Source organism: Mya arenaria, chromosome 12 (assembly GCF_026914265.1).
Source record: "Mya arenaria isolate MELC-2E11 chromosome 12, ASM2691426v1".
Classification (NCBI taxonomy): Eukaryota; Metazoa; Mollusca; class Bivalvia; order Myida; family Myidae; genus Mya; species Mya arenaria.
Genome location: NC_069133.1, coordinates 25,558,108 through 25,578,266, shown reverse-complemented (window position 1 = coordinate 25,578,266; position 20,159 = coordinate 25,558,108). Strand labels below are relative to the sequence as shown.

Sequence of the window (20,159 nt, the reverse complement as noted above, 5' to 3'; positions counted from 1 at the left end):
CATCATGTTTGAAACATCAGAAATCAATCCCAATAAATGTCTGTATACAGCATATGATGTCAAAGTGATTCAGGTAGATTTATGTCAGTTGTTTCAAACTTTTTCCTAAAAAATGGTTATCTTTATTATGAATGATCGTCAAACTTGAAAAATGTTTTAATTCCATGTATGTTAGAAATTTGGTTTATCCAAATAATGCGTTTACCAAAAACGTATGAATAAATAGTATGTTTTCGAACATTTTTCCATTGTCCAGTAGATTTTCAATTCAATATTGCATTTAAATGGTTTAAAAGGCTATGGTATTGAAAAATCTTTCTTATTTATATTGATTATAAGAAAAAACAACATATCTTTTGCTCCTCGCTCGCTTCGGGTTTTATGAAAACTGACAAAATTGTATTTATTTATTTTTGCTCTATTTTTTTGGCCGTTCCGAGGATCAAAACATTAATTTGGTGTGGCCTAATGCTTATAAAACATATTTTGTTATTGTTTTTGCAAGAAAAAGCATAAAAATGCTTCGAAATTTAAATAATTTAATGCCACTAGGCTGATAGACCGCCAACTTCACGCCGCTTTGCCGCTTTGTCACCAGACCGATAGGCAGCAAGGCCGCTCGCTTTACGCCCCTAGGCCTCTAACTTCACATGCATCAATAGTTCAGCTCTTACCGTTCTTTCAATTACATTATATCAATTACACTATTTAAATACCATTGTTAGACACCGGCATCACGGAATAACAGAGCACTGGCTTTGAACAGCATCGAGCCAATATTGGCATCTCCGAGGGTTCCTTGTGATAAGCACGTAACCGCCAATAGCAGGAACTAAAATCGATACCCAACAGAATCGCCTGCTAAATAAAACACCATAGTCGCTCCATAAAACTCCCTGTTACAGTCTATAATCAGATGAAAGTTTGCTTTTAGAAATATATGAAACAATTTCATGGATTGTTACCCAGATTGTATATATCAAAGAAGTCTAAATATGGAATAGTTATAGTGCTGGAGTTCTCTATTTGTGAATGTGAATGTTACTCAATAGGTAGGTACTTCGAGTTTTCGCATGCCTTTACCAATTTAACCAATCTAAGAACTTTATTAAAGCTTAAAAATAGATTATTTAGTTATTTGTATGACTTATGCCATTGTGTAAACTGTGTGAACTGATTAATACGAAATCAACTTTATTCTGTTCTGTATTATTTTGAATACATTTCAAAATATGTAATCGATGTTTTGTCATATCTTGCTTGGAGTCATGCTACTTGAGGAAACTTCAAATATCTATAAATGTGTAGTGATTGCTCGTTAGTTATGTATATGATGTTGTAAGGGGACTCATGGTTCGTAAATTGCATTTTTTATGAAAAGAAAAATATTACGAAATTAAGTGTGGTAAATCATTTAAAGGTCTTAACTTAGATACTGGCAGCTGGAACCCATTCAGCCAATGCTGGTATGCTTTCAAATATTGTCTTTAAAGATCATAATTTTGAAAACCATTACGGTAACGATTTTCAGCAAATTATTGTAGCGTGATTGGTTGATGGATATTATCACGTGATGTTTCCAATGTATTCGATAAAGATTAAAACCGGTTCTACCGGCCCGGGTTTGCTCCCCATTGCAACCAAAAAAATAAAAAAAATACTGTAATCGTACTTCGTTCTGCAATTTCGGTTTCAAAGAGCAAAATAATTATAAAACAAGCGTTTTCAGATGCATTACCGGGAAAAATATTACTCTAAACACTTGAGCGACTCCCTTTAATTGAAAAATCCGTAACCAAACAGTTTATAATGCAAAGTAGAGGTTAATGTCATTCGTCCATTGCGTGTCAAAATACACTGATATTTTTGTGTGGAAGGGGTAGTCATAATTGCAGGAAATCACGTTTATTATACCATGTTCGAGAGTATTTTCATTGATTTGGTCTATTTCGTATACACTTCCTTTATCGGAGCGGTTAAAAGAAGGCGGGATTAACCAGGCGTCATAACGGTAAAACGTCGAGTGGGTGTAACCGTTCCATATATCCCGTCCAGATTATTCAAACGCTATTCACTTATATCGCACGCTATCAATCGGAACACCTCGGCCATCTTCGCCACACGACGAACCTCGGATGTATGCCGGTGATTTTTTTTTAAAACAGTTCGTAAAATTAATAACATTATCAATTAATTGTAGTGTACTTTGTTATCAATAAGGTCTAACTGATTCTCATTGAAGTGAACTATTGCTATTTATCATTAAGATTTCTTGAAGTAAAGTCCTCGGGCGTTATTGCTAAATTTATATTACTACGCGATCTACTTACAGCGTAGTTAAAATTTGAAAAAAAAATCTGAGATTGCAAAATGTCCATACACATCCGCGGTTGTATTCGAAGGAAAATGGCCGAGGTGCTCCGCTTGCGTACGCTGTATATTGAACGTTGTCATTGACAACGTGGAAGTATTGAACGTTGTCATTGACAACGTGGAAGGAAACAGTTACGTCACCAGCAACCCTCGTGGTTGAAATTGTTCATTCGCGCTATATCAATAAATTTGGTTATAGCCGAGATTTTCCGATTGAAAGCGTTATACAAAATTGAAATTAAAATTCTGACAGCTAGAACCTTTCAACAAAAGTGCACAAATATTGTCTTTGACGACCGCAATAGCGTTTTTAACGTGACAACGTGGAAGTATTGAACGTTGTCATTGACAACGTGGAAGGAAACAGTTACGTCACCAGCAACCCTCGTGGTTGAAATTGTTCATTCGCGCTATATCAATAAATTTGGTTATGGCCGAGATTTTCCGATTGAAAGCGTTATACAAAATTGAAATTAAAATTCTGACAGCTAGAACCTTTCAACAAAAGTGCACAAATATGTTTAACGTTTATGGGTGATTCGTTGTTGCGTGATTGGTTGATTGACTTTATTACGTGATGTTATTAAAATGAATTGCTATAAGGTCAAATATCCAACATGGCATTTTTCTCTACAAGTTCGATATCATAGAGATAAAAATAAGTGTTCTGATGCATTTCCGGAAAAAACAACTAATTTTTGGTCCAAGAATTTGAGCGAGTCTCTTTAAAGCCAGGGTCGACGTCTTTCCGAAGTTCAATTGGAGCCGAAAACACAACATCTTCTCTTTCATTCAGCCGAATATTACACCAATTATTACATGTTTATCGGCGGTAACAGAGAGCGAACAAAAACATTCTCTGTAATGCATAATAATAATTTTGGCATGTTATTGTCTTCTGGAGAGAGAACGAAAACACGCACAGACCTAACGACTTAAGAGGGGGCGTGCCATCCCCCTGCCGCCCCTTAAATCGGCAAAGATTACTGTATTGTGTTTGTCGGAAAAAATATTGAAATTCCCTGAAAATGCATTAATTCGGAATAGTATTTTTTAAACCGCCGGCCAACATTTTTTTGTAACATTTCGGTTCTGAGAAAGGAGCGAATGTCAAAAGGTTGTGCCCCTTAGTTACGCCCCCTCTAACGTCAAATCCTGGGGCCACCCCTGCGAAAGTTGCAAATCAGAAATGCACATACATACATGACAGTCCTCATTGTCTGCAAGCCGTGCTGGAAATTGACATTATCTACAACAGCACAGCATTGTTTGATTAATCGCGCATGATATACATTATAGAAGAGTATTTGTTACTGAACGGGCATCTAATTCTCCAGGGTACTGCCGGCGTCATAAACACCATGTTCATATATGAAAACCGTGCATTTTAAATGCCACCTCCTAGATAGATTGTTTGATTATGTAGTTCAATCATTAATATAAAGGTAGCCGCTTTGTCAATGTCTCCAGGGAGTGATCTGTTTAAAAATCGAATCTACCTAAAAAGCGGTTAATTTGATTGTTTTTGGTTTCAAAGCAGCAGCAACAACAACAACGACGTCAACCAGATCGACAAAGGCGACGACATCAACGACGACGACCACGACAACATAATTGAAACAATATCATCATCATCATCATCATCATCATCATCATCATCATCATCATCATCATCATCATCATCATCATCATCATTATCATCATCATCAACAACAACAACAACAATAACAACAACGAACAAAACCAAACTAACACCACCAACAACAACAACGACAATGGCAGCGACCACGACAACAACAACAACAACAACAAAATAAATCATCGTCATCAATAATAACAACAGCAACAACAACAAAACAATAATAATACTTCAACTGATTTCTTTGCGAATTCATTGTTACAACATTTCGCGGAGCTACAGCGACAAGCTTAGCTACCGAAACAGCGTTAGAATATTACATGAAAACAATATGGACACGCTTAGCTACCGAAACAGCGTTAGAATATTACATGAAAACAATATGGACACGCTTAGCTACCGAAACAGCGTTAGAATACTACATGAAAACAATATGGACACGCTTAGCTACCGAAACAGCGTTAGAATATGACATGAAAACAATATGGACACGCTTAGCTACCGAAACAGCGTTAGAATATTACATGAAAACAATATGGACACGCTTAGCTACCGAAATGCAGTGTTACAATACTACCTGGAAACTACATGGACAAGCCCAGTTATCGAAATACAGCGTTCCAATATTACTTGGAGATTACAAGGTCAAATTCAGCTACCGAAATACAGAGATACACTATTACATGGAGAATACAGGGAAAGCGTAGCTATCGAAATACAGCGTTACAATAGTACTGGGAAAGCCTAGCTACCGAAATACAGCGTTATCGCACGTCCTGGAAACTACGGGGTCAAATCCGGTTACCGAAACACAGCGTTACTGCACTTCATGGAAACTACGGGGTCAAATCCGGTTACCGAAATACAGCGTTACTGCACTTCATGGAAACTACGGGGTCAAATCCGGTTACCGAAATACAGCGTTACTGCACTTCATGGAAACTACGGGGTCAAATCCGGTTACCGAAATACAGCGTTACTGCACTTCATGGAAACTACGGGGTCAAATCCGGTTACCGAAATACAGCGTTACTGCACTTCATGGAAACTACGGGGTCAAATCCGGTTACCGAAATACAGCGTTACTGCACTTCATGGAAACTACTACTAGTATTGCATGGAGACTACAGGGCAAGCCAAGTTACCAAAATACAGCGATACAATATTATATGGACACTACAGGGAAGGGGTAGCTACCGAAATACAGTGTTACATTATTACATAAAAACTACAAACCCAATAACCGAAATACAGTGATACATTACTTCATGGAGACTATACATGGTAAGCGTAGCTACCGAAATACAGCGTTACAATATTGCATGGAGACTACAGGGACACGCCTAGATACTGAAATACAGCGTTACCGCACTTCATGGAAACTTCAGGGTCAAATCCAGCTACAGAAATACAGCGATACAATAGTACATGGAGACTACAGGGAAAACGTAGCTACCGAAAAACGGCGTTTCAAAATTACCTGGAAACAACAAAGACACGCGTTGCTACCGAAACACAACGATACAATATTACCTGGAAACAACAAAGACACGCGTAGCTACCGAAATGTAGCGTTACCATATTATCTGGAGTATGCACGGTCAAGCACGACAGCCGAAACACAGTGTTACAATAGTATACATGTACTCTAAACATGTTTTAGGAACACGACAAACTATACAAAAATTAAATGATTGTCAGTGAATTCAGAGGTGCATTAGGATAACAATCTCAAATATATTAACAAGTCTCTATCATTTTGTCCAGCAATAGCCCGTAGCAAAGCCAATGTTTGATGGCATTCTTGGGTATTATACATCGATGGTATACTTATAAATCAGTTGGGCTTAAAGTCGCATTTTAACTAAAATGCAATCTGTGATTATTGACTTTAATGTAAAAAACATTCGGGCGTCCAAAAACCGAACGATGTTCGACATTTATTCATTACCATCTTTGTTTCGTCTCATTTGGTTTGTAGACTAACTCCTGCAGCCATCCACACACAACCTCCCTGCTTGTTTCGTCTCGATTAATGAAAACGACATCTGAGAATAGAACCATCGATCTCGCGGCCTCCCCTCTCTCTACTAAACTAACCATAAAACAAAGCTAACTGCTAAAGTACGGGAATCCTCCTGGATATATATCTTGTCTGTGATTAGATTTCCATACACCAAGATGGTCAACTCTGCGGAGCGTCTGTTATTTCAAGACCGCCGTTTAAAAGGCCATCGCATTGATATTCTGTGTGTCCAACACCAGCAGTAATCTAATATACGACGGCAAGACACTGATATTTAGTGCAAATAAGACGATAGACAGTCGGAGAAACGTTTGTCACTGCATTGCCCGATCGGGAAACAAAACGGCCATTTTTCAGATACAGTCAAACCCCGTTTGCTCGAACTCGTTTGGCTCGAATTACTCGAACTGGATGTGCAGGACCCATTTCTTTATACTGAAGGTAAAGATTCCCACTAGGCTCGAATTTTTGTGAGGCTCGAGGTATTTTCTCCGGACCCTGGAAGTTCGAGCCAACGGGGCTCGACTGTACAATACTTAGGGAAATCCCCTTGTTTCCCGATGTGCAGGTGTAGTGACCAACATTGCAGATGTCCGTTTCCCTTTACATATACAGTGAATTGTGTTCAATTCATAAAGCCGTCCAGCAGTTTGAATGACATTGTTGTGACCGACGTTTCAGGTGTACAATCTTTACTGGAGTTGAAATTACACATCTGCTAAGTCTTATGCAGGTGCCGGTTGGTATGACGCAGGTGTATGTTCTTTATTGCAGGTGATGTTAGACATGCCTAAGGCGTTTGTTACTACAGGTGTCGTGATTGATATCACATGTGCCTTTTCTGTACCGCAGGTGGTGTGACTCATGGCCAGGTGTATGCTCTCTAGAACATGTGATCAATTATCCAGGAGTGTTTTTTATCCAGGAGATGTGGCTAATGGCCCTTCTATATGTATTTTTAAGTAGTTTTATGTCATATGTCGCAGGTGTTTAATTTTACTGCAAGAGGTTAGACAGATATATGACAGGTAGTCAAAGTGTATGCATTCTAGTGCAAGTGGTGTGATATACCTGACGTGACAGATGTAACAAGTGTGTGTTCTTTATTATATGTAATGTGACAGTTAGTGCAGGTGGTGTGATATAACTGGCGTGGTCGATGTTACAGGTGTGTGTTCTCTATTATATGTCATGTGACAGCTAGTGCAAGTGGCTTGATATACCGGACGTGACAGATGTTACAGATGTGTGTTCTCTATTGTATGTGATGTGACAGCTAGTGCAGGTGGGGTGATATACCTGACGTGACAGATGTTACAAGTGTTTGTTCTCTATTATATGTGATGTGGCAGTTAGTGCAGGTGGTGTGGTATATCTGGTGTGACAGATGTTACAATTGTGTGTCCTCTATTATATGTAATGTGACAGCTAGTGCAGGTGGTGTGATTTATCTGGCGTGACAGATGTTACAATTGTGTGTCCTCTATTATATGTAATGTGACAGCTAGTGCATGTGGTGTGATATATCTGGCGTGACAGATGTTACAATTGTGTGTTCTCTATTATGTGTGATGTGTATATATTGTGTTACGGATGTAACAAATGTTGTGACAGATTTCCCACGTGTATTTATTATATTGCAGGTGATGTGATATATCTGTTATAATGGCAGTGTGTTCTCTACTACAGGTGTTGTGACAGATAGCCTAAGTGTATATTTTTATTTGCATGATATGTGACATATATTCCAAGGATGTATTCACTATTGCAAGCGAAGTGAAAGATGTTACGTTCGCATGTTCCCTAATGCATGTGGGGTAACCCATGTCCAAGTAAAAATATTCACTTCAATAGGATATGTTATGTTATGCAAGTGATGTCACAGATGTAACATGTATATATATATATATTCTACTACTGGTGATGTCCTAGGGGCGTGTTTACGTCATGTGTCCTCAGTTACAAGTTTATGTTTCTATTGTTTGTGGTTATTACCTATGTCAAAGGAGTTCGATCATTTCTACTGGTGTTGTGACAGATGTTACAGGTGATTTTTCTTTTGCAGGTAATGTGAATGATGTCCCTTGTAAATGTTCTCTACTACGTGTGATGTGACAGAGGTGTTTCCTATCTTCTACTGGGCATTTGACCAATGACCCAGGTGTATCCGGTAAGAATGACCCCTATCATGTCCAACATGGAGGAATTGGATAGCGGATGGTCATGGCTCGTGCTGGCCGCCTCCTTCTGCTACTTCATGGTGTTCGGTATGTTCCTGTACGGGATCGGGGTCGTGCACGAGGTCCTCCTGGACGAATATGGCGGGAAAATGTCAGCCACCGCCTGGGCCGGAAGTCTGTACGCCGCGCTTATCTCACTTGGAGGTCAGTACAGGTGAAAACCCGTAAATAATTGGTCTAAATATGTACATTTCTAAATTATTTGTTACACTTTTTTGTTTAAGCTATGGTCAGAATTGAATTCTATAAAACAATTATGCTCACATTCCCTTAAAATTGAAGTTGATAAACATACTAGAATAGCATATTAGTATACAAGTTTAGTTGAATCTGAATACCACTTTTGCTATGATGTACGTTACATTCTGCTGCCCATGGAATACACTTAATCACTTAATATTGTGGGTTGGTTGGGTTGTGAGTGGGTTTTGAGCGGTGAGTGAGTGCGTGGGTGGGTGGTGTATCGGCAGATTGGGTATGTGGACGGTTATTGTCGTTTTTTGAATATCACATGGAAGGCATCATTTCTCAAGCCGTTCAGCACTATCAGTGCTTTGATTATTAAAGTATAAGTAACGCCTTTATCCATAAAACATCAATTTGAAAAACTGCGATTTGAACTTTTACCAGCACTTTCCAGACATTTACGCAATAATTGGCTCACTCCAAGGCAAAATAAAATATGACAAAAATGTCAATCTTCGAGAGTGCAGCTACAACAATATCAAAGGACTGTATGCCATATTGCGTCCATGCTATACGACGGACACCTATAATATAAAGGAACACGCTCTAGTTTTCTAGTGTTCATGTCCATGATTCGAAATCACTAATTAAAAAGAGGAAGCAGTGAATCAATCAGACTAGATAAATCGCTTGTCCGATTATTTGCTGAATGTTGCCTACCAGGAACGGCAATTGATTATGGATAATTGATTCCTACCAGACCCTCGTATAAGAAATAAACGTGATGCTTGGTCCAGGGGGCCATCAATCAACATAGCCGCGCAAAAACTTAAATGTAATTATTGTATACGGTCCTCGCGTGCCAACCTCTTATTTACAGTCGCGGTTTTGTCAGACACGTTCTAACTATTGAGATGTTTAGAAACACGGAGTTCTATTTACTGTTGATAATGCAAAATGTCATTCGTAAAAATGATATGTCAACTTTCGACACATTAATTTCACAGAAGGTGTTTGTTTCAAGCCGCCTGTGTGAGCCACTAGCGGATCACGGGCGAGGAGGGAGGGGGGGGGCGCCCAAATTCATTACTTTAAATTTCAATATTGGAGAAAGATAAGTAATTAAATACGCCCGAAGCGTACCATCTGGGACTAGAAATTGTTATTTTCTTTCCTTGGGGAAATACCCCAAAACTCCTCTACCACCTCTTAAGCCAAATACATTTCGGTGCTGAGGTTGGGGCGCGTCAAAAGGTTACGCCCCTAAGTGACGCCCCCTCTAACGTAAAATCCTGGACCCACCCCTGTGAGCAATGCACTTTGTTCATGCCTTGAGGGTAAATTGTACTTTGGCTTTCTGCTTCGAGGTCTCTATAAAGGGTTTGCATATCGGTGTGACCCCTGTTCCAGGACCACTGAGTCTTGACCGGTGGCGTTGCATGACGTCCATGTTTGCGAACCTGGTACTGACCACTGTCGCCGGTATCATGTTTATTAATCGGTATGTCCATTGTTCCAGTCCCTGTGTCCAGTATTACTAGTAGTACTTTCCGGCTTTGGAGCTGTCCGACATGCCCGACGTCCATTTTTGCGGACGGAATGCTGATCTCTAGAAGCTGTATCCTACTTACTGACCGTTGTGTACACTGTTCCAGTCAGTGTGTCCAGTATGATTACTGACCGTTGGAGCTGGCGGATGATCATGTTTGCGTACGCATTACTGACCTCTACAGCTGTGTCATACTTACTGACCGTTGTGTCCACTGTTTTAAACTGTTCTAAACTACTAGAGTGTCCAGTATAATTACTGACCGGTGGAGCTGCCGGATGACCATGTTTGCATACTCATTTATCAGAGGTTTGATAGTGATAAACCTGGTACGCACAGCACCATCACTCTGGTGTATGAGAATGGATGTTTGCGGACGTAGTATTTACCTGTATAGGCTGTTTTATGTTAACTGACCGGTGTGTCCATTATTTCAGGTCCAGTGTCCAGTTTGATTATTGACCGGTGGAGTTGCCGGACGGCCATGTTTGCGGACGGGGTACTGACCACCATCGGCTGCCTCACGACGGCGTTTAGTCCTAACCTCGTAATCTGCATCTTCACCTTCGGCATCCTCGCTGGTAGCTTAGTTTAAACGTATTATTTTACAACGACTGTGAAACAAGCTATTGCAACTTATATTAATCACTCTCGTTGGCACGATGATGCGCGAGTGTGGTCTTGTGCTGTGGGGGGAAACCGGAGTACCCAGAGGAAACCCACTTGTCCGTCTTGGTGACCACAAACCAAACTCACATGCGCCCAGGCCGAGAATCGAACCCGGGTCGCCTTGGTGAGAAGTGAGTGCGCTAACCACTGCGCTAACCGGACAACCCCGCTGGTAAGAACGGGATACTGAACAAAATACCACAGAGCAATTTTCTTTGGCTAACCAATTTCAGCATTTTATTTGTTACATTTTCCTTGTGTGAGAAATGAATATACAAGTAAGCGCATTATTGGCTGAGAAACGAGTATACAATCTATTAAAGTAATTTCCTTTTGAAACTTCGTCTGGTGGTTCATTTTTTTAATTCTCTAAAGCCTTAAGTATTGATCGTGTCTGCTTACAACTTGTGACAAAACCATTCCTATTTCGTAATTTACCCAGACATATAATATATCAATATTCCACCTTGCACTAGATGTATGAAATTTTCATATTTTACTCCAATGTTTCATTTGGAAATTCAGTCACAGACTTCCTATAGAGATCGATATAAATCATCGTTTCTCTGTAACTTATATATTAGGCCTGAAAATACATTTGGTTCGGGTTACCCGACCCTTCTTACGAAATAAGCGCCGATCCTACCTTTTTTATAGTCAGTTGGGAAAACAATAATAAAAAAATAAAAAAATAAAAAAATAAATAATAATAATAATAATAATAATAATAATAATAATAATAATAATTAATAATAATAATAATAATAATAATAATAATAATAATAATAATAATAATAATAATAATTAATAATAATAAAAGTTAAGTGTGTGTTTTAATATGTAGTTTAAAAGCTTTAAAGCCTTCTACAGAATATGACTTTCGAGCTGCACTCTTACAGATTTAACGTTTTGACAACCTTTTTTAATTTGTGTCTTGGAACGAGCCAATTAATGCAATAAGCATGGAAGCCAGTGATATAAGACTGCAGACAAAAAATCCAATCCCAGATTCTCATATTTAAGTTTAAAAAAATGATGTTTTATGCATTTTTCTTAAACCAGTAGTAACGGTTTTAGCCATAAAACATATCTTTTCGAACGGAAATATTAAAATCTGCGATCTGATCTTTTATCTGCAGTCGTATATCACTGGTTATCAAATATTTACGCAGCTTTAATGTGTAGTTTAAAAACACTTTAAGGCTTTATTCAGAGAATAACTTTAACACCATTCTGCCAATGATGACAAGTTCTAATATAAAGCGTAATAAAAAAATAAAAAGCCTACCTACCCTACCTGTTTTTGAAAAGGATGTAACCCTAATCAAACCAATTTTTGGCCTAACTCTGGTAGTTTAAGTTCCAATTCGCTCGGATCGTTCTTATGACAATTTCGTTTTCCATTATTTTCATAGGCGCTTACGTTCCGTGGGGACGCTTAATACTTGTGTTCTGATTGTGTTGATTTGATTTCTAATCTTGCTATTTCCGGCGTTCTTGATCATTTTATTCTTAACGGATATTAATTAGCGCAAAATGGCTTTGAACATAACTTGGCCATAGATGACTCTCTAACAGTCGTTCGCTGGTCGTACTTAAATTAATTGAAGATAGTGAGAATCAATGAAAAAAATACACGCAATGACATTTTACAAAATTGTGCAGAAACGATTTCTGCCAGACAAAACCGATATTTACCCAATCACTTTATCATAACAGTAGACCAATCAACCATCTGCGGGGAAAACGACAAGAAAAATAGACCCCAAGTAAATTTATGAGATTTGATACTCGCAAAATGCCGCTCTTTGATTTCTTACGGAAACGCATTAATTTTACCAAAACACAAGTTGGATGGTATTTCAACGTGTAAAAAGTTTGATGGAAATATATTAAAGCTTCACTCTCACAGATTGAACGTTTTGCCAACTTTTTTATTTTTTGTTTTGGAACGATCCATTTTTTTGGCGAAAATCCATGGAAACCGGTTATATAAGACTGTTGACAAAAATAAGATCACATATTTTTTTTTAATTTAAGTTCAAAAATTGATGTTTTATGCATTTTTCTTAAACCGTTGGTAACGGTTTAAACCATAAAACATTAAATTTCGAATGGAAATATGACAATCTACGATCTGATTTTTTGTCAGCAATCTTGTATCATTGGTTTGCAGATATTTATGCAAAAATTTGCTCTTTCCAAGACAAAAAAATAAATAAGTTGTAAAAATGGTATATCTGTGAGAGTGCAGCTTTAACAGGCAAGGAATGGGTCTTCTTTTCATAAGAAATAAGTGAAAACTATCGACACAGACAATAATAAATGCGGAACCGTCTGTCCCCGACAAAGTGATCTGTCACTTTTTGGTGAAATTGGCCGGAAATCAGAAAATGGCCATAACTTGATTGTGGCGTTGTCTGGGAAGAAAGCAATTTACCAAATAATTAGGGTTGTAACCGCACCGTTACTCATCTTTTGTAAGATAAAGTATATCATGATACAGAAAAACTGGTTTATATATTCGCATTATGATTGAAAAATATAACAAAGAAATAATTTACAATAACTTTACAAGGCCTTGTATTTTTATTGTATATTATTTCATTTTATCTTCTTCAATCGAAGAATTTTTCGCAATAGCTTAAATCCCTTATGACAGGATCAAGCTAGGCTCACTATTTCGTATTTCTATCATTTTTTATCATCGCGTTATATTAACTCCTGTAGAGTTTTTAGACGTTAATTACAAATAATCTCTTTGATAATCACGATAAATCATTTTTTCGTTTATAAATAAAAAAATAAATTATTTTTGGCTTGTCGAAATAAGCCACTTAAGACTGCAAAGCTTAAGACGTTTCGATAAATTTGAGCAAGGTTTGTACATATTGTGTAGGGTCAAATTAAAAAACAAACAAACAAAAACTCTGCAGATAATATTTTTTTTACAGGTTTTGGTGGCGGCGTGGGGTACACGGCTACCATGGTGGTTGTTGGCTTCAACTTCCGGCGCTGGAGGAACACAGCTCTCGGGATCGCCATTTCCGGTGTCGGTGTCGGCACATGCATCCTTTCCCCGGTCATGGAAATTGTGCGCGGTTTCTATGGAAACGCAGGATATTTTATAATTCTCGCTGCCATCGGCGTCCACAAGTGCTTGTTCGCGGTGCTCTGTAGACCATCAAGGTTGGAACTGGCGAGACAGGAATCCCTGAAAAACGAAAACCAAGAGCGTTTATCCAAAAAACAAATCATGAAACTCTATGCAACTGTATATGCCAACAAATTAATAATATGTTTCTCGCTCAGTTTAATGTTGTTCAGTGTAGGTACATATATGATATTTCTTCACCTTCCGACATTTGCTATTTCACGGGGCAGCTCCCGTATGACCGCGTCCCTCCTGCTGTCCGCTTGTGGGTTGTCGACCATATTTGCACGTCTGTTAACAACGCTCATATCCGAACGAAAGAACGTTGACGGAATCGTGTTGTATTCCGGCTCATTTGGACTTTTAGCATTAGCGACGTTTTTGTTTCCAATTTATTCCCGTACTTTCCCGGGACTAGTGATATTCTCGGTGATACTGGGTGCATATTTCGGCGGTTGCTATGCGGTCATGAACAGTATCAACATCCATCTCGTCGGCGTCAAGTACCTCTCTATAGCTACCGGCATGGAGCTCGTATTCAGCGCCGTCGGCACTGCCATCGGACCCGTCATAACAGGTGAGTACGGATGTTAAAATGTTTAATACAAACGTAAGTGGTATAGTGACAGATATATATTATTGTACCTAAACGGTTCTCGTACGAATTATTTGTGTTGCCATAGCAACAGTCTGGTTGTTCCAATCCAAGGTTTGATTCACTAAGCGTATTTATATGGCATAATTGTTTTAGCGGCTCCTACGTAAAAGCGAGTAATATGTTCAGCCCTGTCTATGCAAGATAAATTAAAAAAAGTTAACTTGTACGATATTATTGTCCCCTAAAAATCGTCCAAGTTAACGTTTTATGTTAATATAGGGAAAAGGGGTAACATAATTTTGGACTAGAAATTTTCGAAGGGAAGGAGCGCGCCTAACCCTCTCATACCCTCTGCTAACATTTAGCCAAACAGATAGACTTCTATTCAGATGGATAGGCCCACGTCAAAAGATAGCGCCCTCAAGTTACTCTCCCTCTAACATCAAATCCTGAACCCGTCACTTGTTTAAATCGCTCAAGTTGATGAAAAAAACATAATTCGCTATTTTTTAAGATACGCTTAAAACTGCACTCTCACATATTATTGACCGTTTTCACTGAATTTATATAATTTGATGCCAAAATTGGTCAATATGGGATAGCGCAGCTTTTATGTTTATAACATTTGGAAAAAATAACAACATTAGTTTGAAATGTTCTGCATTTGATCCTAAAAACAGAAATACAATCAAGGCGTCTCATTTATATCTTACACCAGGGACCATGGTTACGAACAGTCTCATGTCTGAGTTCAGTCTCCAGTGGCAAAATTGCAAATCTCCATTTCATTTTAACTTTTCTACCACCATTATTTGCTGAATGTTATTACTATTTTAAATTGTTCAATGATTGGATGTTATTCTTTGTAAATTACATGGAACAAAGATGATTCTATATAATTCAATTAAAAATGCTTCTCTGAGCCTGAGTCTAGAGTCGGACTTGAGACTGTTCGTAACCAAGGCCCCAGAGTTTATTTTTTTGACGTCAGGGTTAATGTATGTAATTTGTGTTTAAGGACTGATACTGGACAAGGGTGGGACGTTTGAACACGCCTTCGTGGTGGCAGGTGAGACTCTAGGAACACATGCAGACGCATTTTTTTTAAAGCTGCACTCTCACAGATTTTGACATTTAAAAAAAATGTCTTGGAACGAGCCATTTTATTCGAAAATGCATGGAAACCAGTCATATACGACTAGTGACTAAACATAGATTGCAGACTTTTATATTAAGGTTCAAATATTGATGTTTTATACATTTTTCATAAACCGTAAGTAACGCTTTTAGCCATAAAACATTAATTTTCGAACGAAAATATGAAAATGTGCGATCTGATTTTTTGTCAGCAGTCTATTATCATTGGTTTGCAGATATTTGCTCTTTCCAAGACAAAAAATAAATAAAAAGTTGTAAAAACTGTAAATCTGTGAGAGTGCAGCTTTAAGAACTTCTTCACAGGTGACAATCTTATTTACTCTTCAATTATTATGTTGAATATATATATTTATATAAGTTAAATTATTACAACTGAACAGTTTTCTCAATTCCTGTTTAAATCTGCACTCTTACATATTTACCGTTTTGACAACTTCTCTTATTTTTTCTCTCCTGAAATGAGCTAATATTGATGAATGCCTAGACACCAGTGATGGAAGACTACTGACAAAAAATCAGACCGCAGTTTCTCATATTTACGTCAAAAAATGATGTTTTATGGCAAAAGGCGTTACTTACGCTTTAAGAAAAAATGAGGTTTTCGGCATAACACATCAATTTTTGAACGTAAATATGAAAAACTGCGATGTGGTTTTTTGTTAGCAGTCTTATATCACGGTATCCCGGCAGAGATTTACGCAAAAAATTGCTTATTCAAAGACAGAAAATAAAATGAGTTCATCGGCATAAAACATCAATTATTGAACGTAAATACGAAAGACTGCGATCTGATTTTTGTTAGAAGTCTTATATCGCTGGTATCCCGGCAGAGATTGACAAAAAAAATGGCTCATTCAAAGACAAAAAGTGGTCAAAACGATAAATCTGTGAGAGTGCAGCTTTAAGATTTGAAATTAGAAGCGATGACGTTTACATTGATTCACTGATTTCCATGACTGTCACGTACACCGATGATCATGAAGTATCATTTGTCAGCCGTTGTGGTCTTTATTGGTCATAATTCAAAAGCCTGTCTGTCATGTTATGTCATCATAAAACATTGGATGGAATCGCGGAGATTTGTTTGCTTTGAGCCACGCCAGCCGTATCATTATTGTTTATGGACGTCGTTCGTGTAAAGTAAGGGCGGATCAATAACTAAGTATACGGTTGTACGATTTTTTAGACATTCTGGCATTCTTGCTGTATAAGTACGAGTTCTAACGTGCCTATACATTACAATGGACGCATGGGAGGAGGTCATATTCTGTTGCTGGAAGAATTTCTTATAATGAACTCACTTCCTTTAATTTTGTTGATATATTTAGTAGACGTCGTTATTGGTGTAATGGAACAGAATACGTCCACTCCTAGGAGTGTTATCATTAAAGTAATAATAGATCAGTTAAAGTAGCCAACATTATATTTTACACAAACTTGAACATGTATATCATCAATATAATACATTGTCTTAAACATAAAATGAGATTTGACAAAATTCAAAAGTACCCTATACTATAATAGGTACTTTTACAACTTAAACAACATTGTTAATTTTAACAAAGTTCTGAACAATCTATCCTTTACCTCTACATTCTAGCATTCGTGATTTTGTTGGGCGCGGCACTGGGGATGACCACGGTGGTGTTCCAGCCGACCAAGGACTGTCCAGATGTACCGGATGTGGATCTCATCGTCCCGAACAACCGGGAAGTAAACGAAACCACCTCGTCGATGGTCGCCAGCGCTCATAGTCATATCAAGCGAGGAGATGACATTGGAAACGAAAAACAGGAAACGGAAAGGCAGGAATTTACTGCGGAGCAGAAGTCGCTCGTGTGTTCCGGCGCCGCATGTTCCACACCCGACTCTGCGAGGGACAGCGTTTTTATAAGTTCCGAAGAAGTAGACTTTTCTGTGGAGGTTCAAAAACTCCTGAAGGGTGAAGATATCAAGTTTATTGATGAAAATGACTGATATTACGAAACGTTAAGTTACGTATATAAGTTAAGTCGAAGCTCGCTTTGCCGAAATCGTTGATACCTTGGGAAATACTTCGAGGTGATGAACATTCGATATAACTGAAATACAAAACATGTCTTACTAAACCAAATGCAATCAAAATGTTCGACATAACCAGACCATCGAGATAACAGAGTTCGACATAACGAGTTTCGACTGTAATTATTCTATTAAATTAAATTCTAAACTTAGATGCTCAATGTACGTTTTGGATACTGTATGCACACATGTACATGTATATATACACTGTTTTGTTCACCCGGGAACATTTAAATGATCATGATTATACTATGTATAAAGAATGTATTCCTAAATCATATTATGAACTTTCGATTATTGTCCGATAGGAAGTCCGATTTTCAAACACTAGTAAAAGCATACATCATTTTTAATAACTTTGGATGCTTTGTGGTAAAATGAGTTGAGACTGAGATTGAGATTTTCGAAATAATTGAGATCTGGCTCCAATATCACATAAATACTTAATATTTAGACTCTCACATAAATGTAATAACACACATGCGTTTGGTATTTATAAGTACGACTGGTGTTTTTGCAACATCCTTTCATTTGAATTCAAGTTTTGGCATTGTACTTATTTTAAGAATTCATAGCAATTTTCATCAGCTGATATTTAACTTATATAAAATTAGTAAAAAAGTATATTAGTGTTTTTTAATATTATATATAACTTCAAACTTATTTTTATTTTTCTATTTATAAAAAAAGATACAGTCAATACTTGCTATTTCGAAGTCGTTCGGGCCTCGGCAAATACTTCGAGACAACGAACATTTGATATAACCGAATAACAAAACACGTCTAACCAAACCAAACACATTCAAAATAAGTTCAACATAGCCAGAACATCGAGATAACAGAGTTCGACATAGCGAGTTTCGACTGTATTATGAGATGTATCCTATATTCAAACATTGAAATTACGTTCCAGCATTTCTACTTGTTCATGCGAATGCCCGAGTTCTACGTTTCATGTTACGTTTTGTACTTTTATAAACCATCTTGCACGTGCAAATGGTGTGTTTTCCGTGCGTGCAATTTGTTATCATGTAAATTTACAAACTGAATGTATGTTGCAAATATAAAATAAATTAAAGAATTATATAAAGTCTGAAAAATCTGTATTTTTCTTATATTTAAATAAAACATAACTTGGAGTCAGATGTGAAGACCTCAGAAATAAAACATAACTTGGAGTCAGATGTGAAGACCTCAGATAATGGGATCGCTTTTGTTTATTCCATTTTACAGAAGTATGGCGTACCATTTAGGTTCAACGTATCCTTTCACAAGTTGTCAAGTATAATTTAGAGGTTTTCCTCTGTTTGATGACAACGACGACAATTTTGATGTTGATGATGATGATGATGGTGGTGGTGGTGGTGGTGGTGGTGGTGGTGGTGGTGGTGATGATGATGATGATGATGATGATGATGATGATGATGATGATGATGATGATGCTGAAGAGGAGGAGGAGGAGGAGAAGGAGAAGGATGGTGGTGATGATGATGGTGGTGGTGGTGGTGGTGGTGCTGCTGCTACTACTGCTGCTTCTGCTGTTGCTGTTGCTGCTGCTGCTGTTGCTGTTGCTGCTGCTGCTGCTGCTGCTGATGATGATGATGATGATTATTATTATTATTATTATGACGACTACGACGACGACGACGATGACGATGACGATGATGATGATGATGATGATGATGATGATGATCACCACATAAGTACTGTGGTAGATCAACAGACAGCCCGCCTCGTTTACATGAATATCAATAAGGTATGTTGCATGATACGATTAAATCCTATGTAACTTAGAATATTTACCATGACGCCATGAAGGGCTATAAACTATTGAAAACTACCTATGGCGTAACTTCATTGGCTTAGATTCCGAGGAGACCACCTTCGGCACAAATGAAACCTTTTTTAATTATTAATTATTAATGATTATGATTTCTTTCTAGCGAAATGTGCAACGGTACTCAATGACGCAGAGCATAATTAAGTATACTGGGGGCTCCTGACGAGGCTTTAACGACGTTATACACAAACGGTACGTCACACAGCCGTCCAACGGCTCCTGTTTCCGATGTTGAAGACCTTATCTGCGAAATCTCGGCTGAAATGAATGTGCTGTTTCCACTACGGTTATCTTGTTATTTCAGAAAGCTTTTAAAACTAGACAACACTCGAAAACAGCAAATTGGGGCTATTAAATTATTTCTATTGCACGCCGCTTCTTTCCCAGGAATACCAGTATCTTTTAAAAACAGGTGCACAGTTGCATTTGATCCTGATGTGAATTAAACCAACCATTTTTTATGCCAGAAGGTCAAGCTGTTTGTGATTTTAAGACCGTCAGAACATAGTTCATATCTGGTAGATTAAATCTAAGATAATTTGTATTTTATTCTATTTTATAAGCCCAGCCTACTGCTTATCAGTCGAGGTTCTCAGAATTTATATCAAGTCAAGTGCCACGGTTTTATTAATATTAACGGCTGGAAGGTGGTTAAGATGTGTCTGA

General features: G+C 37.8%; 1 protein-coding gene across 1 annotated transcript; it reads left to right on the top strand.

The window, feature by feature from the left end:
- Positions 1-875: 875 nt before the first annotated feature.
- LOC128212089 (monocarboxylate transporter 9-like) lies at positions 876-18,742 on the top strand. The gene is made up of 6 exons (XM_052917347.1): positions 876-1,052; positions 8,104-8,422; positions 10,451-10,594; positions 13,637-14,413; positions 15,453-15,503; positions 17,193-18,742. Exons 2-6 carry the CDS (start codon positions 8,191-8,193, stop codon positions 17,567-17,569), a joined length of 1,581 nt encoding a protein of 526 aa, XP_052773307.1. The 5' UTR covers positions 876-1,052; positions 8,104-8,190; the 3' UTR covers positions 17,570-18,742.
- The last annotated feature ends 1,417 nt before the right edge of the window (positions 18,743-20,159 follow it).